Here is a 22774-nt window from a genome sequence, read left to right on the forward strand (position 1 = left end):
ATGTCAAAACTCCAGTAATACGGTACTAATTAAAATTCAGAAATTACATCTCATAGGTTGAATTCCGTAATAGTATAATATTGAAGACAGAGTACAAAAATAAGAAATGAGCGCAAAAATAAGAAATAATATCTTAAGAAAACCCTGACGTTCAAATTTTAGCAATACTTTATTATCGCATAATTCCATCAAAAAATACTTAGCCCTGTCATGAATTTTGTTTGAAATTTGGAAAATTACGAATATTATCAGCCCGAAAATTACGGATATCATATTACCAATAACGAATTACTAAAATTCTGCTCCGAATATTCGTAGTAGACTAATCATAAATTACATTCGTAGCTCGAATTACACTAGAAAATCTATGAAAGAAATAATCACTCGTAGCAAGCAATTTAAAGAGAATAGTCGTATATAATTTTCAAATTTTGAATTTGTTTGCTTGAGTTTGAATTACTCTAACAAAGCTACCATTAAAGGAAATGACTTCATATTGCCAAATTTTTTTTTCCATTTTTCAAAATATTCTAAAACTAAAAAAGTTGCATAACTTTCATACAAGAGGATATTTTAAAAATATTCTTTTGTATGATGTATGAAAGTTATTTACTGAAATAGCAACCAAAACAAAAAAATAAACATTTGGTATTAAAATAATATACTGATTTTGGCACTCCGAAAAAATGATACTGCCATTGGCGATTCATAATCTCCATGAAATTAATTTTGTAATCATTCAAAAGTCTACATCGTAGTTATTATCGTAATTCGTTCAATTCTATGAGTGGAATTCATGATAGAGCTGACTATGTATTTACAAAATTATATTGTAACATAATTTTATTAGAATTTGAACGTCAAAGGAAATAATTCCTGATTTAAAAATTGCAGTAATATGGTATCCATATGCAATTCGGTAAGTACAACTTATAAGCTGAATTGTATATTAAAATTATATTTCTGCAATTTTGAACTCTGAGTTTGTTTCGCACATATTATTTTATTTATTATTTTGTTTTTTTAATTTCGGTTTTAATTTAATTAAAAATTATCTATATCTTAAAATTTAATTTAAGACAATTAAAAATATATTTACTTGTATTTATTATTATAAAAAGTAGAATAAATCAAAACAAAATTTTTATCTATATCTCAGCTGCAAAAATTTATTTAAGGCACCAAAGTATTTTACTGCAATGAAAATTTTAAAGAAAAAAAGATAATTGTATAAGTTTCAGATTATTTTAATAAAATGTAAAAATGTCTGAGCCTACAAAATTGCGACAATACTAATACGCGTATTAGTATTGTCGCAATTTTGTATTCAGCTAACAAACTTGTATTCAGCTTACAAGTTATAATTCCTGAAATGTGCTGCAATACAATATCAATGCATTCTTGATGTCATGGTATATTTTAATTACGGCACTATTAGAGCACGTTTTGTATTATTTTACATTTCGGGAATAATATTTTATAAGCTGAATTATAAATATATTAATACTGTATTTTCTGCAATATATATATATTTTTTGGAAAATAAGTTTACTTTAAATTTCGCTACTTACAACAAAACGATTAACTTGAATTCTTGGTCTATTTGCGGTAATTGTTGTTTGATTTTTTAATTCTTCAAATTTAGCTCTTAATCTAGAATTAAATGTATTTAAAAATGAAAATAATATGAAAATATATAGATAATATATAGATTTTACGTTTTAGCGCTCTCTGTTTGACTTTCTTCAATATTTTCATGTATATTAACACCATTTGCGGTTCCATTGTTCATTTCACGTTTAATTTCATTTGCTTCCCATTTTTCAAATTTCGCTCTTAATTGTTTTGCTCGGGCAGCTGATTTAGCCTTCATATAATATTTAAAAGTATATCAAATTATGTTTTTTAAAGTAAAATCTATTTTAACAATAATTAGAAATCAAAATTGTAAGAAACCGAGAAAAATCTTTGATTTCAAAATTTCATCAGCACGGTATTAATACATAATTCAGAAATTAAAAGTTATAAGTTATTAAAAGTTGAAATATGTAATAATACTCTTATTTGAAAAATAATACTGTATGTTAGTAAGCAATAATACTGTATGTTATTCAGCTTGTGAATTTTGATTGCTGACTTGTGTAACAATATGTTACAGTGTTTTTTCAATTTTGCAATTTCAGAAAAAAAATTTAAAAATATGTATTATTACTAACCATTTCAATGAATTCATCATGATACTTTTTATTTTTTTTATTATATTCATCTTCATAATCGTCTTCTTCAATTTCTTCATCATATTCTTCTTCAACTTCTTCATCTTGTTCTTCATCATCATATTCTTCTTCATTTTCATCATCGGAATTATAGATTCGTCGATTACCATCTGGTGGTGGAGTAAATCTTTTTAATGGTTTTATGCAAGAACCTTGATTCGAAATGAATTTTTGTTGTTCCAGTTCACGAAAACGACTTAACATTTTTGTTGCAGTATGTTGTTGTTCAGCTATTATTGGGTCATCATTATAATTTGATTCATTTTTATTTTTGTTATCGTCATCATCCTCTGGTGATGGCATTTTAACAACACCTTCTCTTGGTGGTGTAATACGAAATTGTTTTTTAGGTTTATAATTCTCTTGTCCTTTATACGTTTCAAAAAATTTAAATTTCGATGAAATTTCTGATGTTTCAACTTTAATATCTTCTGGTTTTTCATCATATTTTACTAAATTTTCACCATTAAAAGGCTATTTATTTAATAAAAAAAAAACAAGCATGCTTATCAAGAAATTGTACATCAAATATTTTAAAAATGAGTTAAAATGATCTGAATTCAAAATTTTATAGTAATACTTCAATTAATAGACACTTAAGGTTATAAGATTTTAATGCTGAATTGTTTAGAAACGCGGTATTAAAGTAATACGGTATTAAAATAAAATTCAGCTTTTAATTTATTATTGCTAAATTGTGTAACAATACAGTAATATACTAAATTTTTGAAGTCAGGAATAGTTAAAACCACTAAAAATATTTTATTCAAAACATAAAAATTAAAAATCATCTCTAATTCTACAAGTGTTCGAAATTTTAAAAAATTATTTTTATATATATGACTAAAAATGCGTACGCTTGTATTCATTTAAATTCTTATAAATGTTTAAAATACCCTTAATAAATCCTCTTGTAATGGACTCACAGCTATATTTGATCTTGAATTATTTATTCCAGGTGTCCTAGGTGTTGATGGCATTGATGGACTTTTTGTCGCTGTCGCATCTAATTCAAGAAACAGTGAGCGACTTTGTTTACTAATACCAGATTCAAAAACATCCATTTCATCTTGAATTTTATTATGATCATGTTCCTTAAACATTTCACCTTTTTCAAATTTTTCTTTTAATGCTTTTGCTTTATCCCCAATATCAATGTCGGGTTTTTTAATAGCAGTTTTGATAGCTTAAAAGTAATTATATTATAATTTTACTATTGCAGTTGTGAAGTAAGAGAGTATATGTCATTAAATAAGGGTAATTAATAGTTAAATTAGGATATTGTTAAATATAAGATTAATAAAAAATCACTTACTTTGTTCACTATCAGCAACAGCTTGTTGATATTGTTCTTTAATTCTAGCTTGTTTGCCTAAAAATAAACGTGAACGAATATTTTGTAATTCCTGTTTTCTCTCTTCGCGACGTTCTTCACGTGTTTGTAGTGTTCCTCTTTCAAATTTAGATTTAATATCATTCATTTGATCAAAACGTATTGGACGCTCTCTTTGCGCTCTTTTAGCTCTAACCAAATCAGGATCTTCTTCATTTGAATCAATCGGTTCTTCGTCTTCAATATCTGAATTATCAGATAACTCGCTATTATTTTCGCTATTGTCATTTTCATCTCTATTACGAATGTTTGGTTGCTTTTGAAATCTACGAAAAAAAAATGTTTTATATTTTTAAGCTTAATTGTGCAGTATATTTTATTGCTAAAAAATTTATCTAACAAATAATAATTTACTGAAGTTTGTCGGAATACAGTAACGCACGGATAAGAGCACACTCTCGAAGATTTTAAATTTGTGCACTTACGTGTCATTTGCTCTTACGCATAAATGCACAAATGTAGACATAAATGTAATTTGAAAATTGGGAAATTTAAAAAAAAATAGTAGTATATTTTTATATTAAACCCAAAAGTTTGTTGTAATTCACATTTTATTGAAGTATAGAAAATCCTTTTTTTAATTTTTTCTTATTAAGGTTTCGGTTTTTTAATGATTTTTGTTAGTTTAACATGTGATTTAATTATTCTAGATACGGTACTAGTATTAATTCCATATTTCGTTTCGATCTATTAACCCAGTTAGCAGACCAGTTGATCAGGGAAATCCACTGTCATCGGAGATCGGTCCCATGGATTCTGAGGGACTTGAACATTGCCTTCTTCTATTATTTCCTGCAGGAGTTACATCCTTTAACAAGTAACAAGCGTGTATCTGAATCGGCCAGTAATATTGAAAATAAGGCCAACACAACTAGTTCCTCACTTGATGCCCAAGTAGCCGCAAAACTTACAACAGACGAAATTTTGGAATTGATATTAAGAAAACTTGACGATCAAACGTAGGAAAAAAACTAACGTAGAAATTTATGGTTATAAGTGCTATAACGCAGTTCAACCAGATAACAAAGGATTTGATGATTTCCTCCATCTACTGTCCCCAAAGGTATAATTTAAAAAATAGAGGACTACAGGTCAATGCTGGTCTACATGGGAAAGATCGGCACTTTCTGATCGGTGGCGATTTTAACGCTAAAACTACTTTTTGGGGTTCAAGACTTACTACTCTTACGGGTAGGACTTACTACCCTATATGAATCAGCAGCTGAAATGGGTTGTGACCTTCATTCCAAGTGAAAGCCCACTTACTGGCCGACAGATAGAAACAGAATTCCAGACCTTCTGGATTTCTTCATAAGTAGAGAAGCCTCTGAAAGCGAAAGTAACGGTCTGAAGTCTGACAACTTTCCAGTAATCTTGACGATCTCCGAAACAGTGATACTCGAAACAGATATTCACAAATTAATAAGCAATACAACTAAATGAGATTTATTCAAGGGCGTAGTTGAAAACAGCACAATTCTGAACATACCTCTAAAAAATAAGTATTAACATGAAGATGAGCTAGATATATTTGTTACTAACGTGTAAAACGCTGCTTGGAATAGCTCCTTAGAAATCAAAACAAAAGAAAAAAATATAAATTATCCTCTTGAAGGAACCTAGTAGCTGAAGAAAGAAGAACACGTAAAATATGGCAAATTACTAGACTTTCCCAGGATAAAACTCGTAAACCATAACCAAATCTTTAAACAATTTATTAGCTGACAAAGAAAACAGTTATTTCCTATGGAAAGCTGACGAATGTTATTGAAAATGCATTAGAAAATAAAGAGAATTGCTCTACAGCCTTTTTGTGCGTGATCCAATCATTCGACAGGGTATGGCACAGGGGTCTCAACTTCAAAATAAAGGAAAATCGGCCGGAGCTGTTTCCCAGAATGCTGAAGTCTTACCTTGTAAACAGGCTATTCATGGTCAAATTTGAAGGGGAATACTTAAGTTTTAAAAATTTTTGGGCTGGTGTACCTCAAGGAAGTGTCCTAGGGCCTCTTTTCTACCTTATTTACGCTAGAGACATCCCGCAAAGTGATGAAACTTTTCTGATAACATTTGCGGGCGGTACAGTGATACTGTCAACTGCAAAAACTGTTGGCGAATCCACGTATAAGTTATAAGGATCCTTAAACAAAATATCTACTTGGACCAAAAACTGCAGGTTTCAGCCTAATGGATCTAAGTCAGTTCATGGAAACTACACTAATAAAAAAGGTGAACCGATTAGGGTCCTACTTAACGGCTTGGAAATTGCGTTGTAATAGGGAACAATGGAAGATGCGCCCATTTCAAATTCAACCAAAAGAACTGCTAGATAGGAATCACTTTCTTAATTGCAATAAAATAAGAATAAAGAAAAATAAAAAAAAAGGTTGGACGAGTTCTGCATTTATCCGAGTTACACTTAAGCGTGTTTTACTGTATATAGAATTATTGCGGGTTGTATGTGAGGAATTGTTCACGTTAAAGAGTAGTATGTATTTATTAATTACCTTGCAACTTTTTGTAAAATTGATTGACTTCTTTTAATTTCCGGAAGACTTTTTTCTTGTAATTCTTTTTGTTGCTGTTTACGATTTTCTTGAAAGTTTTCGAAAACTTGAAATCTTGACCGTACATTCAATTGTTGTAATTCTTCTAAACCTAAATCAGCTTTATCAGATGCTCTTGCAACATCAGGTGGTAATTCAGTTGGTTGATTTTCTCGTATAATTAGCTCATGTTTTTTAGGTTTTACTAAATTGCCGAATTAGAAAAAAAACACAGAAAAAAATAGTAACATAAGAATTGTCTACTAAAATGAAGATCTAACATGAACTTAAATTTTTTAGCAATACAATTTCAATTGCTAAATAGGTAAGTTTATGATAATTCTGCAATCACAGCATATTTTATATTTGTATGCGATTTTTAATGTTACCGATAATAAATTTCCCGTTATCTAAATTGCAGTAATAATTTCTTACTACACAATTCAGCAATTATCATTTGTCAGCTGAATTGTATATAAGTACAGTATTACTTCAAATTTGATATTAGAGAATTTAGTTTTTTTTTAATTTTTATATTATCAAATTACCAGGTTCGTTATCCTCAACAGCTTTTGGAGCCATTAAAATTTTAAAATGTGGTTTACAGTAAAGAACACCCTCATGACTTTCAAATGTATCAACACTGATAAAAAAAGTAAATGAATTTTTAAATCGTTTAGCATATTAATATACAACATTTACATTCATTTTAGCAATTTATGTTTAAGCTGAATTGGACTTAACTATATGTATGATATTAAAGTGTCTACCTCAATACAGATTTAATGTCAATTTATTTTATTCAGAAATGTATTTTTAGTTGCTGAATACAAGTTTAGTTAATGAATAATTCAAATTGAACAACTAAATCTGAAAAAATAAAATAAATTTCATTTATTCAGCAATTTAATTGTTTTTTATTGGAATTGATCTTAAATCTGTGTTTGTCTAGTGAATATTATTAAGCCTTACCGTGATTTCAAAATTGCAATAATAGGGTATAATCGGAAAGTAATCGATGCAGCATCGATGTGTAATCATGTAAAAATCACAAATTTTCAAAAATGTTATCGCATCATATAAAATTAGCTGTGCATTAATTTTTTTTGCGATTTTATATTGATGCAAAGTTTTTTATGCAAAGTGGAAGCTCAGAACCAAATAATTTATTATTTTAACTCAATAACTAACAAAGTTAATTATTTCTTTATGTACGGTATTAATATTTTTAAATATTGCATTATATTAAAATCTCCAAAACTTAATTGAAATTAAAAAAAAAATTTTATTAGATTTTCAGTTGTTAATAATTTTGATACTCTTATACAAAACCTTTTCAAAATAAACGCCAAAAAACATATGATTTAGAAAGTGTCCAAAAAGTCAAAATATTGGCAAGGTAAACGCATCACATCGGTACAGTATCAGCCACTTTTTTTGAATCGACGCTGCATGGATGCAAATTTTTGATTACTTTCCGGTTATACCCATATTCTATTGCTAAACAACTCTGAGCAATTACAACTCAAAAGCTAAAATATCTATGCATTAACATCATATTACTTCATTTTTGAAATTAGAAATGTACATATAAATAAAATTTATTTAACTTACTTTAATTGTTTATTGCAAACAGTACATTTAAAACAAGATTTATGCCAAGATCCACGTTCAGCCTTAATTTCTTCCATTTTATATGTTATTTTACCGCATTTACGGCATGTTGGTTCACCTTGTGGGATTGTTGGATCCTAAAGATTTTTATTTATTCATTTTTTTTAATAAATTTAGAAATAATAACTATTTGAAAAAAATGGTACACCAATATTTACAAAATAAATTCAAAATTGACTCATACAGCTATATATATTTATATATGCCCTGATTTCAAAATTTCAATAATGCAGAATTAAAATACAACTCAGCAATTAAAATTCATAAGCTGAATTTATACATTATTACTGCAATTTTGACACCAGGGAGAAAAAATAAAAAATAATGCGACATTTAATGAAAAAAGGTGAATGACACAATGCACATAAAATAAGTGCAAAGCAAACTTCTTAGTGCATCAACAATATTATTGCAAAATTTCATTTATTTATTCTTTTTACTATAATAGTATATATGTAAATATACATATATTGCATACAATAATAGCATATATGGAAACATAGTATACACGTTACAATCAGTTTAAAAAATTTTCAGTTCAAAAAGTTGAGATGAATAAATTTTTAAAATAATTTAAATATAATTTCAAAATCTCCTATGACTTCAAATTTGCAATAATAAGTTATATATACATATGTATTTCAGTTTATGTGTTATTAAATTTCGGAGTTCTGTAGCAATACAGTTCTACCATAATTTCAAAGTCATGAAATATTTGAAAGTTATGGCGATTCAATTTTACAAAATGGTGGAATCAAAAAATTTTTATCAAAAATTGTTGTCAAAAATAGTTGTCAAAAGTGAATTGAACAAAATGCTGATTTAAAGCGAAATTTACTTGTTCAGAAACATAAGTTTAATTTTTTAACTAAGACCAAATTGCAGAATAAGTGTAGCTTGGCTTATAAACTGAGTGTAACGTGTAAAAAAAGGATTGAATAAATAAATGGATTTCATTAAAAAAGCAAGCTAAATTGGCTTAACGTCAACATTTCGAATGAAAACAAACCAAAAAAAAGCAAAATTAAAATATGTATATATGTACATATTTATGTATTCATTTTACAAATACAGTGAAATCATACTTATATAGATTTTTATTTTTTTTCAATTACAAAAAAAATCTTATTACGAAGTAAGCATTCATTTTGCGTGATTCGCTTCATAAATTAAACTATAAAGTAAAAATATTATGAAAATGGGATGTTTTATTTTGAGAAGCAAATCAGGTATAATTGGCATTATACTCGTATAAGTATTGCAAAAATTTTATAAATAAAGCTTATGCGTAAATTAGTTTGAGCTTAATTATTATTGATAATTTATTCTCTTGATAATTTATATTTATCAAAATAACTTTTTTTGAGAAGTTAATCACTTGATTGACTTCTCAAAATAAGCCCCATTATTAACAATCATAAAACCACATTAATAAAATATATTATTTTTTGAGATAGCCGGCGGAGATTTTACGATATGTAATTTGTTTTTATGCAGACACCCTTCTCATTACAAATCACAATGGCAAATATTATTAAAAGAGTTACGATATAATAATATTTTAATATTTAAAAAATTTCACTGTACTTCTGTTTTTCTTTTTTGTTTCTGTATATTTTTATTTATTTATATTTTATGCATTTTTATTTAATTAGTCAAATATTTATATATACAAGATATACTACACATTCTTTTTAAAGAGAAACTAAATTTATCATTAACGAGAAAAAATAAAGTTGACTTTGTCAACTCTGTGATACCCGTACGAATTTGTTATCCTGTGTGCGAATAAATATGCCATAACTGATTATGGGACAGAGTATGACTTTAAGTTGCCGTATTACCATATTAGTTTATGCAAAATTTCAGTACTGTATTTTGCAAAATACTGTGTGTGCCAAATAACTTTTGAAGTTGTACAGCAGCTACCAGAAGGATCCAAGCAATTTCAACGACTTTTATCAAACACATTGGCCCTACTAATATATTCGTTTTTTGTAATATTTCAATACCATAGCTTTTATAGTCTCTGAGATAGATACAAATAATTTTTGAAGTTGTATGGCAGCTACTCGAACCAGTACCCCGATCATGTCCAATTTAAATAGGGTTCTGGCACTTACTATAATAAATCAATTGTGAAAATTTAGTGAACTTAGCTCAATTAGTTTTTGAGTTATCGCTGTGACGGACGGACGGACAGACAAAGCTAAATCAACTCATAATTCGACGCTGATCAAAAACATATACTTGAGTCTATATCTCAAAACATTATTTCTTAGCGTTACAAACGGTAAGGCAAATTTAGTATAGCCTTCGAACATACGTTCGTAAGGGTATAAAATTATGTTGATGACAATAATTTGTAGTTTGCGCGATTATTATAGCTACAGTGATGCCTTATGTATGAAGCACATAGCAAAACAAAATAATTACAATATTATGGTCATTACAAATCGTATCTAAGCTTATCGTACCTAAATCAGTCGAAGTAGCAATGAAACACGTGTCACATAAAGATCGGTTCTTAGTACCCCATCTATACCAACACTTTCAGAGAGCCTATGACTTTGAAATTGTAGTACTACATTACTACACAGTTCAGTAATCATAACTATTAAACTGAATTGTGTTTTAATATTGCATTACCAAGATTCTTAAGTCAGGGAAGATCACTAAAAAAATGAATCCACAGCTATGATACTTAAGAAAAACTGATATAACTGCTACATAAATCAACAATTATAATATATTAGCTGAATTTTTTTAGTAATGTAAAATATTTAGCTACGATAATTATTGATGTTAACGAATATTGCATTATACAAATATTTTATTTGTATATATATATATAATCGCTAGTCAATTAGTATATCCTGTATATTATATATATGTGTGTATGTAAAATATTCCGTGACATTCAAATTTTACTGCAAAACTATGGAACTTTATAATATAATATATAATTCACTTTATAAATACTAATTGTTGAATTATGTATTTTTATAATATTATTGAAATTTGAATGTCAGAGGATATATCTTTATGAAGATATAATGAATGATTAGAAAAAAAAACATATACATCAAATTTTTTTTTGGGCGTTTACCCGAATCAAATTTATATAAACCTACATGTATAGAGTTTTTCTTTTGTAATGCATCAAATTTTCTAAAACTTGATTTCTATATTGAAATAAAAAAAAAGAAAAAAAAAAATAAAAACAAAATGTAAAATAAACAAGTTTATTTACAAATTTATAGAGATAAATATAAAAATATTTTATATTAAAAACAAAATACCTATATACAGGGTGATTCACAAACAAGCTAGGAGCCATATACCATCGAATGGAGGGTCGAAAATTAATAAAATTTTTTGTTCGGAGCAGTGTTAATGTAACTGTTTCCGAGCTACAGGGATTTTAAGAAAATTCAACGAAATTTTAACATACTCCAGTTTTTTTGCTTATAACTTCCGTACCAAAAAAGATAGAAGTTTCAAAAAATTGTTTTTAAAAGAGCTTCAAGAGGGCTGCAATTAAAGAACAGTTTATTTTTTGGTTGTACATGTTTTTTTTTTCAAAAATACAAGCATTCGAACTTTAGAAAAATTCTAATTTTTCTCAACTTTATTTTTTTGCTTTTTTGTACCGACAATTTCTCATGAATTTTTTTGAGACTTCTAAAATTCTCTTAAGCGTTAACTTAAGTCCAGTTTCTTAAGTTTCAAAAGGACAAAAAAAGTAAAAAAATAAAAGATGAGAAAAATTGGAATTTTCCTAAAGTTCGAATGCTTGTATTTCCGAAAAAAACATGTCAAATCCTCTCAAAGATCTTTCAAAAACTATTTGTTTGAAACTTCTATCTGTTTTGGAACGGAAGTTATAGGCAAAATTTTCTTAAAACCTTGCAAACGGTTCCGAACAAAAATTTTACTCATTTTTGACCCTCTACCCAGTATATGGCTCCTAACTTGTTGGCGAATCAACCTGTATAATCCGTAACTTCAAAATTCCATAGTAATTCTATAGTTATACACAATTCAGCAAATTCAAATTAAAAGCTAAACTGTGTAATAAATGCCTCAATACTATACTATTGAAAGTATAGTATAGTGAAAGTATTGTACTAATTACTAGTGTATATATGAGCTATATACAGATTAATATATAAGATTGTTGCATCATAATATAGCAGTGTTTTTACGCTGGATACAAATATGCATATGTATCTACGCATTCTCCTTATGACTGCATAAATTCAATTATATATCTTTAATTTTATTTCTTAAGCCATTATTTCCGTGTTACTGAGTAAAATAAGATCGATTATTCAATTTTGAGTTCATATACATAATACATTGTTTATTAGTGTATATTAGTGCATTTTTAAAGTCAAAGATTCCTGATTATATATTTAATGCGTTTATGAAGGAACTATTAATTTTATTTATATAAAACTACAATTATATTATATATACATAATTTCCCCATATGTATGTTGACATATAATATGAGATTATAACGAATTTTGAATATGATATGAGATATAACGAATTTTAAAAATAAATAATTATAAATTAGAATTATATATTTTTAACAAATGATTTTTGTAATAAAACTAAAAACTTCTCAATCTTATATCCCTCAATGCGTTACATACACGTTATAAATCAATTAAAATTACAATTAATACTATATTATGAGTGCTAATTGCTGAATTTTAAAGTTACACAGTATTAAACGTGGCTTACTCACAAAATTATTTTAAATGCTTAAAAAATTCAAAAATTGCATATGTTTAGGGGAAACATGTACGAGTATATATTTTTTACGTACTGAACACAAAGAGAAAAAAATATTTGTTTAAAAAAAAACGAAAATGTACAAAAAAAATGTGAAAAAAAATTCATCGAATTTTAAATGAAATTTTATACTTTTTGTAATAGAGGTAGACAATTTTATTGCTTCACTTCAGATTTGAACATTGAATTCGTAGCATAAGAAAAATACAGTTAATTTCTAAATTGAATTTTAAAGTCCTATTAACAGCAATATTAAGAACTTGAAGCAAAACTGTACAATTTTCTTCAGAAATTAAAAGTTTCTATATGATTCAGCCCAATAATGTGATTGTTTGAATTAGATTCAATTTAGAAATTTTTTAGTGAAGAGGAATATACTTTCTATAGAAGAAAAAAAATATATAAATAATCGATCAATTCCCATGTAGAGCAATCAATTCGATTTCATCTTATCGTGTGGAAAAAGGGGAATATTATTTAACAATTCGTTACACTAAACATACATATGGTTTGAAAAGAATGGCAATAAATAAACCTTCTAGGGTAACATTTTTTCTTCTCACGAATTTTTTATTTGATAAGACAATGTCTAATATAGAAATATTAGACATTGTCTTATCAAATAAAAATAAAACGAGAAATTACAAGTTAATTTTGCGCCTCGCTATGAGAAATTATGCATTGCTGAATCATACAGAGTAAAAACAAAATATCCGATTCCAAAGGAATTCCAAATGCTGAATAATTTCATTTGCTGAATTATATAGGAAATATTTACAACATATTAGTGTTGATAAAAACTTATAATTTTAATGTCATTGTTTACTGGAGAAAATTTTTTCTTTTGTTCCTTTTTCGATTTCTTCGTTGTGTCATATGAACTTTTTATATGTAAAATTTTTGACGTACTCTATAACCTTCTATTTAATTCAGCAATTAAAATTATTTTGCTGAATAAATCAATATAGTTGACTTTAGATAATCATATTTTTTGTTTTGTTTAACTTCTTTATTTTTATATGTAATGTATATGTGCTAGCATATATTTGGTGACTAAATAAAGCAAATTCGTGTATTAAAATATAGTAATCAGGTATTTACAAAAATTCAATAGAGGAATGAATTTCTAATGTAATATTTTTTTGGGTAAAAAAAAGAGAAAAGAAAAACCTTATAATAATAGAAAAAATATTAATTTTACGATTATATCAAAAAAATTTGATGGCATATAGGTAATGAGGGAACAAACACCAACTTACCACTGATATATTTTCTTTGGTATCGTCAGATTTTTTTGATTTTTTCAATTTTTTTTTACCATTTTTATCAATTGATTTCTTTCTTGATAGTTTTGTTGTTATTACTTGATCATTTATATCATTATCATCATTATTATCATCATAATTATTATTATTATCATAATTAATATTTGTTGTATATTCTTCTTCAATTGAATCAGTTTTATCAATTGAATCAGTTTTATCAATTGAATCAATTTTTTTACTCAATGATGATGATTTTAATTTTTTACTAGAAGTTTTATTTAATAATTTTTTATTACTTTTTGTTGCTGTTACTGATTCCTGCTGTTTTTGTTCTTGTTGTTTTAATTGTAATTGTTGTTGTTGTTGTTCATCACTTTCATATTCTTCTTCATATTCAATACTACTATTATTAAAGTTATGTTTTTGTTGTTGTATTGATGATAATAATGATTGATGTTGTTTAAGATGATTTGTTTCAATTGATGACGATGTTTTCAATGATGAAGTTTGAGTAATTTTTTTAATTTTCTTAGTAGCAACTTTTGTTGTTACTGTTGCTGTTGATGATGATCCTGAAGATACAATTGATTGTTGTTGTTGCATTAGATCCATATTTTTTTTATTGCTTTTTTGAAATACTGTTCTTTTTGTGTTTTTTTCCTTTTCGTTCTTTATCTAATATCTATATACGCACAAGTGTTGTATTATACAACACAAGCATGCAATAATCATATAGTAAAAGAAAGAAACCAAAAAAATTAGTAACATAAAATTTATCCTCTGAATTCAAAATTACAGTAATATAGTATTATTTTACAGCTTTAATTTTTTAATCAAGTTATTTTGTTAACATATGTATATATTTAATAGTATACACTTAAAAGAATCGCTGCACTGAAAGTCTGAGGAAAAAAATTTTGTCATGAAAAGGCAGAAAAAACTGTCAAACGTCAAAGCCTGTTGTAGTTTTGTTTGAGTAAATAGAAAGAATAATTTGAAATGAAGAAGTAAAATTCGATATATTAACTCGTAGAGAAAAGTACTATGTATATACTATGTGTAGGTTTGCAAACTTTGAAAATGTTCTATTCTACAACGTTTATCTGCCCATGCAGATTTTACTTGATTTAGCACGTGATAAAAATTACATATGTATATAAAATATTAGAGAGGCTGAACTATAATATATATATATATATAAATATACATACATAAATATATATACATATATATATATATATAAATATACATATATAAATATATATACATATATATATATATATATAAATACAAAAGTAAACAAAAAGGCAATAATTGAGATGATCACTTGCAGTACAACATTCACAGAGTAATTTACAAAAAAATCTGATGTGGTCAGCACATAACCGACCTCAATGTGTATTCTAGTTTAGCCAAAGTATTACAGAACATTATAAAAATGCCTTTCAAGGACTTCTTTCCAATTTTAAGTAAGTTAGTAAGCTTTTAATTAATATACCTATAAAAATGTTTATTTGGCTAAGTAGAGTATCGCTTTTTGCCATCCGAATTCCCTGAAAAGTTCGCCAGTTAGTTTTGCTAACAACCAGAACTCAAATATTAAGTTTAAAAAAATTTCATCATTTAGCTCTGCAGATATGGTAAAAAGCGTAAAATCGGCCCCTATATCGGTTTTCGAACCCTGATTCCAAAAAACTTACTGGATCATTATTTTAACATCCCGAATTTGAATTATAAATTTCAAGAAAATTGGTTTATTGTACAAAAAATTTCCGGATAAATGTATAGTTCCCTGATACATCCTAAAAGCTGATCAATTCGTGATATATCCCAAGTAAATTCACATATAAAATTTCATCAAAATCGGTTAAGCCGAACTTGAGATATACGCGTGCACACCAATGTTGTTATTTTTATTGCAACTGTACTTTTTTACTATATTTTAACATTCTACACTATTGTACTATTGCAAAGTCTTTTTTACTACTTTTTTGTTTTTATACTAGAAAAGGCTATTATTTGTATTTGTATTATGAAAATGTCTCTTGTATTGATAAAAAAATTTCTTTTGTATTGGTTCTACAAAGACATCTTGTACTACAAATAAATTAAATTACTTTGAAATTTCATATTACTAAAAGAATATGTCTCAATTAAATTTCCATATTACCGAGAGCTCACGATTTTCATTTTTAATAGGAAGTATAAACGCAAAAGTGCTGAAAGCGGGTGTAAGATTAAAGTTTATTGAAGTTTGTTTGAAATATAATTTTGTGATATCGTAAATAAAATTCTGCACAAAGCTGAAAAAAGTAAAAATATGTACTCCAGTTCATTTATAATTATAAAATATGAATTGAATTACTTCGTTCCGTCCATTTGCATTATATATATATATAGTTCTATGATTTGACCTACACATTTTTTTCTGTTAATTCATTTCAAAATTTTGTTCCAAAGTTGTTCTTATTTAAAATTAAAAAAGTTGACAAAATAAAAATATAATTTTCTTCATAAATGAAATTTGATTTGAAATCAATTTTAAACAAATGGTAGTGTGAATTAATTTTAGGGCAAAATGAAATTTCGATAGCATTTTTTTCGAAAATTATGCTTTTTATTTATTTTCAATTCAATTTTCTATAAAAAAAGTTGAATTTTTGTTGAAAAAACCTAAAATAATACCTGTGTATAGAAAAATATAATTTAAAGTTTTCTTAATCACATGTCCAAAAAAAAAAAAATCGTAACTCTTTGTTTGGTTTTAATGATAATGGATAAACTTAAGCCAAATTACTAGGCTTAAGCTCTTCATACTACTTTTTTGAGACAAAATGCTACCAAAAACAAGTTAAAAATAACAACTCTGGTCACATAATCTTCCTTATTGTATGCAATGCGGTCGGTAAAAAATAAAAAAAGCAATGTAGTAAAATAGAAAATACTTTAAAAGAATGTAGAAATAAAGGAGAAAAAAAATTTAATTAAGTATAAAAATAGAAAAGGTATAAAATGGCATAAACACAAAAAAAAAATAATGAGAAATGTAGAGAAAAAATAATATAGAATAGAGTATATTCTATATTAATTATATATTTGAATATATCATCATACAAATTCATACAAAAACGGACACACATACACACACGTTATCATTACATTGATCTTTTTTGTATATATGAACGGTCAGACCGATGACCTAATATTTTAAAAGTAGGTACCCGATTTTATAATTTGTTTTTGTTCTTTTTATATACATATCATACTTTATAGCTCTATGCGGTTTATAAATATTCCTTCCTTGTGATATACAAGAACAAACTCCAACAATAAAACATTAAAATATTTTTAAAAGAGTTTCCGTGTTTTTTTTATTTTTTTTTTGTCGTGTTTTATACGGAAGAGTGAGTTTGCATTTTATTGTTATATGTTGCGCTACTGAAATTTTACATATTTTACATGCGTGTACTCTATTTTAGTTTCTTATGTATACCAAATTTAAAATCATACCACATTTTTTATTTTTAAAGTTATTGTTAATTTTGAAAATTAATAGAATACATATATTTTATTCATATATACAGATATCCCCCGTATGAAGCGGTTCTATTTCTACAATGCGTTTTCGATATAAGTATATTTTTTTTTAAAAACAAAAATTTTTAATTTCATTAGTGCAAATTACATAATAAGAAATTTTGACTTACATAATGAGACAATGACAGATACTATTATGTCGAAGAAAATTTTTCTATTATACGAACCTATTATAAAATGCTCGAAACTGAATATAATGGCGTTAGAAGAGAGTCAAACGAAAAATTTATTTGAACATAACCTTCGAATTTATTATGAAAGCTTCTAAAATCTTCTATAAATTGACCTGTATATGGAACATTACCGCCATGCTGTACAAGGAATACCATACTAGATTGGTATTCCTTGTATAATTTTGAATGTATTACTTTGAAACGTAAGAAATTGTTATATGTAATACACCTACTTCTGTTTTTCCGTGATCACATATATAGAAATTTGAAGTTAAATATAATTCACGGTTATACGAAATGAGTTTTTCTCTTACTATGATATATAATGATTGTGCTTCTTTTAAGAACAAATATTAAATACTCCTATTTAATTATATACATATGTGTGTAACGCTCCTGCAAACTATTATATACATATATGCATATAAAATTCTTCAATATATGACAACCTACATATATATAAACTATATACTTTATAAGAAAGTGATTGTGAATTGTATAGAATATATACAGACCATTTATGTAGATATTGCCACAGAATAGATGGAAGCAATGATACGATAAGCTTCATAAATCGAATGGCTTAGCATATACCTTGCAAACACATCTACTCATCTCCTGCACATATATGTCGTATATGGGGTATAACGTGGGCTCTACTAAATAATGTCTTTCTTTTTCCGGACCACACTATGATCTAATGAAAATCCTTGACTTACAGAGGTATAAAGATATGACCGAGCTTTCCGAAAAAATGTTTCACAAAATGATTATACAAAAGATGGCATTTGAAATCATTCTTTTTTCGGACTTCAATGTAAAATCAATGCAAAACATATTTTTCAGAATATGTACGGCCGTCTCCTCGTCATCCTGGGGGAATGAAATATACAAAAGGGAGTCCGATTTGCCCAGTTTGTACAAATGATATTACACCGAACAGTGTCCAATGAAAAAACTAGTAACAGCACGAACCCGATTACAGTTCGTACCAAGCAGCTGTGAGGAAAACTCCTTTGAGCAAGGTGAAAGAAACAGCTTCGTGTGATAACATTCCTCTAGCCTCCCAAATATATAGATGATGAAATGTTTTTTAGGACAAAGAAAAGAGTAAATAATAAATACATGACGCAAATATAGAAAAAGGTGTTGTTAAATAAGATAAAAAATTAGTAATGAATTTAAATATGGGAAAATGAGTTGTTTTTCTTTGAATTTTATGAGTTGTTTTTGAAATTTTTCTATATATATCTACATACATATGTACATAATAGAATTTTAATTTTTTAATACTATGTATACATACGTATGCAAATATATGTAAATCACATGCATTATTAAAAATAACATATAGGTAATACGAGCTAAATAAGAATAAGCAAAACCAGACAACTAAGAATTTTTATCTATATAAATATATATAAAAAAATATTGCGAGGGAGACAAAAGATAACATATAATTCTTAAGAAGTGTGATTAAAATATAATTAACGAAAACTATATAAAGTGAAAAATCTGAAATAGAATTTGTGCTGAATTATATAATTCAGCACATATCACTTAATTTTCTGTATTATGTTATAATGCAAATTACAAAACACAAAAGTCAAAGAGAGAAAGAGAAAGAGAAGGAAAAAAGGGCAAATAATGGAGATATCGTATTAATATTACTACTAATATTGTAATTTATTTTTATAATATCCAGTAAGTTAAGGGATTTTTTTATTATTTTATTAGTTTATTACTTCAAAAAATCTGAAGTGGTCAACACATAACCGGCCGCAATGGGTGTTGAGTTAGTGAAAGTGTTACAGAAAATTATGAAAATGCGTTTCAAAAACTTCTTTAGAAATTGAAAGATACTAGTAAGCTTTTAGTTACCATTCCTCGAAAAATGTAAATTTGACTTAGTAGAGTTTTGCTTTGTGCCATCCGAATTTCTTGAGAAGTTCGCCAGTTAGTTTCGGTAACAACCAAATATCAAATATTAAGTTTCAAGAAATTTCATCATTCATTTCCGTAAAAAATGTAAAATCGACCCCTACATCGGTTTCCCAACCCTGATCTTTGCGCAAAACTTATTGGTTCATTGTTTTAACATCCCGAATTTAAATTATGAATTTCAACGAAATTGGTTGATTATTTTTCCTTATATGTGCAAAAATGTAAAATCGGCCCTGAAAAATGGGCAATTCTCTAATATATCCCAAAAGTTGATCATTCCGTGACGTGGTTAAAAAAAAGTCACATTAAAATTTCATTAAAATCGGTTCAGCCGAATTTGCGATACACGCGTACACACACAAAACCGACATTTCACCAAAAATAATTTGTTTACACTTTCCTACCATGGAAAACTGCATTGCCACCGAAAAGTCGGCATGCGAAATTTGGTGCCATCACATAACTTCATTATTGTATGTAATGCGGTTGGAAAAAATGTAAAAAAAAAAAACCCTGGTCGTTTCACTTTTCAAAGTAAAATATCGATAAATACATTATTTTACTGCAAAAATAAAGATTTTTTTTGTAATTGCCTTCAACACTTCCGATTTATTGTATACCGCTCTAAGATTTAAAAATGTTAATTTTTTATCGTCTATTTCTTTGGCACTTAAAGTTCCTCAAATCGATTTCCTGTAAAATTGAAAGTAACATAGTAGTCGCTCGCTTATCAGTAAAATATATTTTAATTTCTTATTTAAAATAATTATAAATCCTAATTAAATTCTTAGACTAGACACAACAGGATACTTTTTATTGCAAATTTTTTTACTTTAATATTCATCCTAAATTTATGCAAAATTATATGACAATAAATAAACTATGGGGAAATTCTGCATTATACAAAACAAAATAGTTTGATCGACTATATTTTTTTTTATTTAAATAAAAATTAAATGCCAATTTGATTTATTCGTACGATATTGAAAAATTGCATTGTTGCAGTTATCAGTATACAGGGTTATTCAAATACCAATTTCTTCCATTTTATATTTGTTTAATTTTGTTCTTCTTTATAATTTTGTGTGAAAGTTTCAGAAACTTTAAATTTTTTTGTTATAGAATTTCGGCCTCTTTCTTAAGCTTTAATTTAAGTCCTCAAACGATAAAAAATCTTTTACGGTACAAGAGATAAAAACCATTTCTATGTCAAGATTTTAGGGGCCCTAATAAAATATAAAAAATCAAAAATATTTCACTGTGTAATTTCACTGTGCTGTAATTATAAAATATTAGTAATTTTTGGTGACAAAAGTCTCTTTAAAAAACAGTTGAAATTTTCATGATTTAAAATATTTTAAATTTTTAAGATTAAGATTTTTTTAAGATTTTAATTATTTTGTTCTGTAGAAAAACTCCAATTATCAATATAAAAATAAATAGACTAAAATATATCAATTATAGCATTTTTGTAACTACTAAATTAATTAATTTTTCTATTTCATACGTTTAGCCTAGAAAACACTGATGTGATGTTCAATCAACTACGAATATTGAAGTGATAAAAATTACTATCACGTCGTATGAAAAGTTTTACAGAAAGAGCACACGCGATGATTTTGATATCTGCTATCACGTCAAAATTGGTACCATTTTTAATTATCACGTCTACGACTACTAAAATAATACATAGAAATTATAGTATCAAACAAGTATTAGTAAGTTATTTATAAGTTTCTCAAGTAAAAGTTTAAAAGTTTTTTTCAGAAATTTTGAAGTACTTTACCAATCTAAAAAAATTAACGTACATTTTATTTTAATTACATTTTATTTTAATATACAAATTTTCTTTGTGGGAAGGTGCAATGGATTCAACAAATTACTAACTATTGCTTTAAAACTTTCTTTTTTTGTTTATATGCAAATAACCATAATATTTTTCATTTTATTCAATCTTAAATTTTGTGAATCACGTCACCTGTTAATGCTACCAACCTAAAAATGTTTTTTAATCTCTCTACAAACACGATTACCAGAAAAGCATCTTAGGTAAAGTGACGTGATAGTTTTTTGTTTTTTTTTATCACGCCGGAGACGCGCCTAGAATTTGGGTATATAATTCTTGATTATATTGTTATGGTAAATTTTAAGCGGACTACCAAGCAAATGAACATTATATAATAAAAACAATTATTCGCAATCTGTTTTGTATCTTAAATAAAATTTCTTGTGTTTTTGCATAATTTTTTTTTCTTCAAACGTCACTCACTTTTTTCTTGTTTTATTTTCATATGGTTTTTCTATGTATTTGTTTGTTTTATTTTTTTAAGTTTTGTGCTGAAATTGTTTCTTTTTTGTGTATTGTTTTACACCATTAAAATGTCATCCCTTTAAATAAAATTTTGAAAAAAAAAATGCACAATTTTCAAAAAAAATAAAAAAAAAAACAAAAAACGCACAACCCAAACGGATTCGGATAAAAAGAAAATAAATAAAAAAAATTTATTACACACAAAAATTACGCGTGTACACTTCTAGTTATTAACTAAACGCCGCAAAGTTGTGAACTGAAAGATTAAAGAGGAAATAAAATAGTGGAAGAGATTTTTTTGGTTTTTGAAAATTAAGAAAATTTTCTTCAACACACGTATAGCGAAAAGTAAAGAAAAGCGAGAAAATTGTTCTAAAGGTGACTAATATCACTTTTAAGGCAAAACGTTATTACCATAAGAATACAAAAAAAAAATTCAATTCTGCAATATTCTTGAAGAAAAATTAAAAGTTGTGCAGAGATTGCTTTTCTGCTATACATAATAAGCGTTTATAAAATTTTATGAGACCACTTCAAAGATAGTTGTACAAAAATGTGAATGAAGAAGAAAATAAGAACTATTTTTTTGAAGGACAATTTCTTTTTCAATGACTTGAAGGAACTAATTTAGGGAAGTTCCATTCCGGCGATGTCATTAAACTCTTTGAGGGAAGATAATATTGTTGGCGAATTTGTTTTTTTTTGCTTTTTATTAATTCGGATTAATACTGTAATACTGTAAAAGTTATTCATAAGAGGGTTCTATTTTATTGGTTGCTTTGCTATTAG

At 26.6% G+C, this 22774-nt stretch overlaps 1 protein-coding gene across 6 annotated transcripts; it reads right to left on the minus strand.

Moving 5' to 3' along the window:
* Window positions 1-1062: 1062 nt before the first annotated feature.
* LOC129616760 (DNA ligase 1) lies at window positions 1063-22251 on the minus strand. 6 transcript variants are annotated; one of them, XM_055532326.1, is made up of 12 exons: window positions 21944-22251; window positions 13955-14642; window positions 11024-11074; window positions 7830-7966; window positions 6764-6858; window positions 6177-6420; window positions 3592-3935; window positions 3203-3462; window positions 2217-2750; window positions 1719-1867; window positions 1572-1653; window positions 1063-1194 (listed from the first exon to the last, which is right to left on the minus strand). In XM_055532326.1, the coding sequence occupies exons 2-12, from the start codon at window positions 14570-14572 to the stop codon at window positions 1192-1194; spliced, it is 2517 nt and encodes an 838-aa protein (XP_055388301.1). In that variant the 5' UTR covers window positions 14573-14642; window positions 21944-22251; the 3' UTR covers window positions 1063-1191. The 6 variants fall into 6 exon arrangements, with proteins under 6 accessions (XP_055388301.1, XP_055388296.1, XP_055388298.1 ...); XM_055532321.1 differs by having other exon boundaries at window positions 3173-3462; XM_055532323.1 differs by having other exon boundaries at window positions 3173-3462; window positions 22184-22208.
* Between the last annotated feature and the right edge of the window lie 523 nt (window positions 22252-22774).

The sequence above is a fragment of the Condylostylus longicornis genome, unplaced genomic scaffold (assembly GCF_029603195.1).
Source record: "Condylostylus longicornis isolate FDR11 unplaced genomic scaffold, ASM2960319v2 ptg000286l, whole genome shotgun sequence".
NCBI classification, from domain to species: Eukaryota; Metazoa; Arthropoda; class Insecta; order Diptera; family Dolichopodidae; genus Condylostylus; species Condylostylus longicornis.